This window comes from Cygnus atratus, chromosome Z, assembly GCF_013377495.2.
Source record: "Cygnus atratus isolate AKBS03 ecotype Queensland, Australia chromosome Z, CAtr_DNAZoo_HiC_assembly, whole genome shotgun sequence".
Lineage (NCBI taxonomy): Eukaryota > Metazoa > Chordata > Aves > Anseriformes > Anatidae > Cygnus > Cygnus atratus.
In genome coordinates this window covers 51,517,369-51,523,368 of record NC_066396.1, presented here as the reverse complement: position 1 = coordinate 51,523,368, position 6,000 = coordinate 51,517,369, and the positions used below count along the sequence as shown (strand labels likewise).

The 6,000-nt window shown below is 52.5% G+C and overlaps 1 protein-coding gene across 1 annotated transcript in view; it reads left to right on the top strand.

Moving 5' to 3' along the window:
• Positions 1-737: 737 nt before the first annotated feature.
• RAD23B (RAD23 homolog B, nucleotide excision repair protein) overlaps positions 738-6,000 on the top strand; it is a 42,449-nt gene continuing 37,186 nt past the window's right edge. Inside the window, exon 1 of the mRNA XM_035570959.2 lies at positions 738-1,034. Within this exon, the coding sequence (XP_035426852.1) occupies positions 969-1,034 (66 nt within the window). The 5' untranslated portion in view covers positions 738-968. The remainder of the gene's footprint in view (positions 1,035-6,000) is intronic.

Genomic DNA, 6,000 nt, shown 5'->3' with positions numbered 1-6,000 from the left:
CGGGTCCCGGCGGCTCCCTCAGCTGCTTCGAGTGGCCGGCCTCGGTGCCGAGAAAAAGCCCTGCCCGCCTCGATCCCCCGGTCCGCTGCAGAACGCGTCTGCCCCGGGGCCGATCGCCTCGTTGAGATCGGGGCCATTACCTCTGTTCACCTGTATAGCTGCCTCAACTTTAAGTGTTCCTTGTGGCTGGGTTCTCTTCACTGCCTGAGGAATATTAGGGAAACAGAGGTTAATAACTCATCACATGGGAGCAGTAACTATTAAAAGTGGTGCTAGCAGAGTTCACGTGCTACACTGTCCCTTTCTTTTCACCATTTTGAGGGAACAACTCACCTGGGCTGGGTGTCTGTGCGCCTGGATTAAGTTAATGTGGGATGCTAACGCTGACAGGACGATGGAAACTTCTGGAAAGCCTCACTAACACCTCACAAACACCAGCTGTAAAACCTGTGATAAGAAGAACCAGCCTACTTTTCTGAAGAGAGCACACGGTACGGCTCGTCACGAATGTACACACTTCAATTTAAACACGCAGAAAAGACATCGGTCTTTAAAAAAATTTGTCACACACGCGCAGGCATACGGCACCTCCCACCCCCTCACGCCAACCGACGACGTCCCTCCGCTGACTGCCACCACTCCCCCACTGCGCATGCGCAGCCTTGTGGCGGGCAAACTCCGGCACCACCCAGCCGGGCCGGCTGCGCATGCGCGCCGCCCTCCCCCTCCCCTCTCTCCCCAGCAACACACTGCGCAGGCGCACTCCGCCCTCCCTCCCTCCCGCCTCGGCTGCGGCGCCCCCCGCCCCCGTTACCCCTCACACCGCCTCCCCCCCCCCCCCCCCAACGGCGTTCAACCGCCGCTCCGAGCCGTTAGCGCCGCCTCACGCTGCTCCTCCGCAAGGGGGGGGGACCCCGGGGGAAGGCTCGGCTCGGCTCGGCTCGCCTGCCGGGCGGCCCGCCGCCGCCATGCAGATCACGCTGAAGACGCTGCAGCAGCAGACCTTCCGCATCGACATCGACCCCGAGGAGACGGTAAGGGAGCGGGGGGCGGTGTGTGTCGGGGGTGGGGTGTCGGGGCTCGCTCCCCTCACGGCGAGGCGAGGGCTTTGGCGGGGGGGGCGAGGGGCCGTACCTGGCACGGCGAGGAGCGGCGGGGACCGGGCCCGAGCGCCCGCCGCCGGCCGGGGAGTTGTGGTGGCGGCTGTTGGGGGCGAAGCCGCGGCGGGGGGCGGGGGGGTGCGGTGTGTGGTGAAAGGGGGTGGGCGCAGGGGGGGCTTGGTGGCCCTGCCGGCGGCGTGAGGCGGGCTGTGGCCGCGGGGAGAGCGCGGGTGAGCTCTCCGGGGGCCCTGCGCATCACCGCCGGGCCGGTGTTGTGTCTCCTGCAGGCTGACCTCTGGGTGACTGGGGGGGGTTCTGTTACAAACTGGCCTCCCGAGTTGGCAGGTGGCACTGGCTGTACGGTTCTTCCCTGCCTGCGAGGCTGGGGGAGGGGGCGAGCGGGCGCTTTGGCCGCCCATGGGGCTTTGCTGAGGAGTCTTCAGGCAAGTGTAGGGCTCTGAGAGGAGGGGGGGGGGGGCTCTGAGAGGAGGGGGAGGGGGGGGCTCTGAGAGGAGGGGGAGGGGGAGGGGGGGCTCTGAGAGGAGGAGGAGGGGGAGGGGGGGCTCTGAGAGGAGGAGGAGGAGGGGGGGGCTCTGAGAGGAGGAGGGGGGGGGCTCTGAGAGGAGGAGGAGGGGGGGGGCTCTGAGAGGAGGAGGAGGGGGGGCTCTGAGAGGAGGAGGAGGGGGGGGCTCTGAGAGGAGGAGGAGGGGGGGGCTCTGAGAGGAGGAGGAGGAGGGGGGGGCTCTGAGAGGAGGAGGAGGAGGGGGGGGCTCTGGGAGGAGGAGGAGGAGGAGGAGGGGGGGCTCTGGGAGGAGGAGGAGGAGGGGGGGCTCTGGGAGGAGGAGGAGGAGGGGGGGCTCTGGGAGGAGGAGGAGGAGGAGGGGGGGCTCTGGGAGGAGGAGGAGGAGGAGGGGGGGCTCTGGGAGGAGGAGGAGGAGGAGGGGGGGGCTCTGGGAGGAGGAGGAGGGGGGGGCTCTGGGAGGAGGAGGAGGAGGAGGGGGGGGCTCTGGGAGGAGGAGGAGGAGGAGGAGGGGGGGGCTCTGGGAGGAGGAGGAGGAGGAGGAGGAGGGGGGGGCTCTGGGAGGAGGAGGAGGAGGAGGAGGAGGAGGGGGGGGCTCTGGGAGGAGGAGGAGGAGGAGGAGGAGGGGGGGGCTCTGGGAGGAGGAGGAGGAGGAGGAGGGGGGGGCTCTGGGAGGAGGAGGAGGAGGAGGAGGGGGGGGGGGCTCTGGGAGGAGGAGGAGGAGGAGGAGGAGGGGGGGGCTCTGGGAGGAGGAGGAGGAGGGGGAGGAGGAGGAGGGGGGGGCTCTGGGAGGAGGAGGAGGGGGGGGGCTCTGGGAGGAGGAGGAGGGGGGGGGCTCTGAGAGGAGGAGGAGGAGGGGGGGGGGGCTCTGAGAGGTGGAGGAGGAGGGGGGGGGCTCTGAGGGCACCTTGTCAGTAGTCTGAGTGGATAGCTGCCTCGCATAGCCAAGTACGGACATCCTCGTGGCCTTCTTTCCAGTGGCGTGGCGAGTTCAGCTTCTGGAGGTGCCTGCAGCAGCCTTGCACGTGGCAGCTGGGCAGCAAAGCTGTGGAAAACTCTGGGACAGTGTGCCTGCTTTTATGAAGCTTACCCTCTTCCACCTCCGTTTAAAACAATCAAGCAGGGTAGCTAAAACTGGACTAAGAGCTCATTTGGTCGAACAGCGTGACAGAGGGAGATGACAAAGTGTCTCGCTGGAACATGTGTTAGAAACCTCCAAGGATTTAAAACATCATTCTTTGCTTATTACTGAGAAAAGTTCTCTTTTAATCTTCTGTTCTCTGTTTTAAGTAAGGTCCTGGAAAATAAAGCAGGGGGAGGACCAAAAGAATGTTGCCAGTCAAACACGGTTGCCAGCCTGTGAGACAGCAAAATGCATTAGCCAAAAGTTGGATTGTGGGAAACTACCATGCACTCTGGTTGTAGATGTAGTTGCTACAGTAGTTCAGTATCCGACACAAGAATGCCTCTCATGAGCGTAATAGTTTAGGTCTTGGCTAGGAATAGAAGAAATGTGGTTAAGATTTGAGGAGAACTTCGTGTTAAAGTGTGTAGTATGAAGCCTTGACTCTATTAACTCTAGAGGTGTGGGGGTGAAAATGTATTTAAACTTTCTTGGACAAATTTTTGGAAAATTAAATTACTGTAGAAACTGTTGTAAATATTAGATCTTAAAGGGAAGAACAATTTTGAGCCCTCAGTTAAGTGAGGAAAACTCTTTCAAGTATACTTTGTTAACCAGATGTTTGGAAGTTCTTGGTCAGATTTTTGAAAAATACTAATTTTTGATTATTGCACTGGTTTCTTAGATTAATTTTCTATCATTGTGAAACAAATGTGTGTTGTGGGGAGTTCGGGAGACGTTGCTTTTAGTGTTCAAACTACACGTACATGTTTCACTGCTAGAGGTAGTCTTGTTTACTTGGAGCTTTGCCCTATACTGTGACAAGGCCAAAAATGATCTAGTTGTAATAGGCCCAGGAAACTTGTTGCTCTAAAATTGGCTTCTGTTTCTCGCACTTTCTCCCTTTATTCTCAATCAAAAATGAATCTAAAGAGACTTGATGTTACACTACAAGGTAGTATTATAACAAGAATTTATGCTTGTAACTGAGAGCTCTCATTAATAGTAAGGAAAATATTTAAATACACCTTCTGGAGGGAATATGAAGAAAGACACTTCATAATAACCAATTAGACTTGTTACAGCTTCTACAGAAGCAGATGATTATTTTCTGCTTTATCAGACAGTTTTTATAGTTCAAAACATATTTTTAATATTGTGACTTTGTTTTCTGTTTAAATGTGTTTGAAAGTGTTAGCCCACTGAGGATTTTTACTGAATAAAAAATAGACTCAAAGAGTGAATTATTCTTGCTGGTGGAAGTGCTAGTGCTAGGCAAAAGACTCTGTAGTGTGTAAAAATAAATGTTGTACTCATCATGCTCTGTACAGAAGATGGATTTACCAGCTGTAATCGTTCTAGTGTTCTGCACCAAACAGTTCAGTACTCTAGCATTCAGACTTATCCAGGGTAAATGAAAGGGTGCATTTATCTACACAAGCTCATTCTCATGTCTGTTAATTGTTTGTGAGAGAGTAAGCACATTAAGCTACGTGTTAGAAGCAAATAGTGATGCAGACCTGTATAGCTACGTCTCTTGTCTGAGGTCAGTCTCTTGTCTGAGGTCATGCCACTGACGCTGTAGGCTTCTAAATCTAGTGCTTGGTTTGTAGGTATCACTAAGTAGGTGAGAAATAGGCTTAAAAAAACTCTACGGTTTTAACTTCTGTTATAAAGTGAGATAACAGTTTTAAGTAAGACTGTCCTATTACTTTTTCAGTTTCCCTGTGCTGTTAACACTAACATCCTCATTGTCAAAATGCAGAGGAGTCGAAGGAGCGTTCAGGATGTCAGGAGTCCTTTGACATTCTCTACTTCATGTAATACGGTCTTTCACATTTCACTGTTCTGCCACAGTGAAATGCCTGCCTGTTTAACACAGTGTCAACAGTATGCTTAGTTATGGAAGTTTGACCTTCTGTGTGTTCTGATATATCCTTAATATGCTTATACTTTATTGTTAAACATGTGTGTGGACCTCTGGATACACACATAATACCCTCCCTGTGCTGGAAGGTCCTGTTATTTAAGTTTAGAAATGTAGGGTAGGTGCTACTGTAAGCCATGTTAACTGTCTGGGGAGTGTGCTCCAGCAAAAATGAATTACAAATGAATCAGGATCCAAGCAACATGTAGAGAAAATGTGAGGTGTGACATACGTTTCCATTCTATGGATTAAAAAGGCATTCTTCAGAGGAAAAATAGATACTGCTTTTAGGGAGATTTTTCAAAATAAAATGTTTTAGCAGAGAATTTTCTCATTTGTGGGGGGTTTAGAAAACATTCTGGTTATGTAACAACGACAACAAGGTGGTACATAAAAAGGAGGTACTTTTAAGTACATTTGTGGGGTACATCTATGGTAAAGGACAAGCTGCTTTAATTCTCTTCAGAGAGTACAATGATAAATTTCTGAACTACTGCAGAAACTGTCATCTGAATAGGTAAAGCATGATTTCTGAACTCATACAAAAGTGAATACTCTTCCTGAACCTGCACAAAAAAATAAGTTTGATTAGTTTCATCTGATTGTATCTATTCAGTATATTGAGAGTTATACTAAAGCATCTTTTAAAAAATATATATATCAAAACCCTGTGCGATTTTGAAACATACTTTGCATTCATTTTTATTCTCTCTGGGACAAGGAAAGGTACTTGGAAACAAAGACGGTGGTGTTGTAAAATGTGTGGGCAAGTCATACAAAGAGTGACTGAAGTCCCTGGGTTTGTTCAGCCCAGAGCAGAGCAGGCCGAGGGGAGGCCTCATGGCGGCCTGCAGCTCCCTCACGAGGGGAGTGGAGGGGCAGGCGCTGAGCTCTGCTCTCTGGGGACAGTGACAGGACCCGAGGGAACGGCAGGGAGCTGGGACAGGGGAGGGTCAGGCTGGGTGTTAGGGAAAGGTTCTGCACCCAGAGGGTGGTCGGGCACTGGGACGGGCTCCTCAGGGCAGTGGTCACAGCACCGAGCTTGCCGGAGGTCAAGCAGCGTTTGGACAGCGCTTTCAGACATAGGGGCTGAGTTTTGGGTGGTCCTGTGTGGCACCAGGAGTTGATGATTCTTGAGGGTCCCTTCCAACTTGGGATATTGTCCGATTCTGGGTATTGATTATGTTTCTTGGAGCTTTCCTGGTAACCTGTGGGCTTCTGTTAGAAATACGCCTGTTGTAGCAGCCTTGAATGAAGAATAAAGGTTAACAGTGTTGAGTATATGAGTCAATTAATTTTAAGTAGAATTAATTTTTCTCATAAAGTGTTT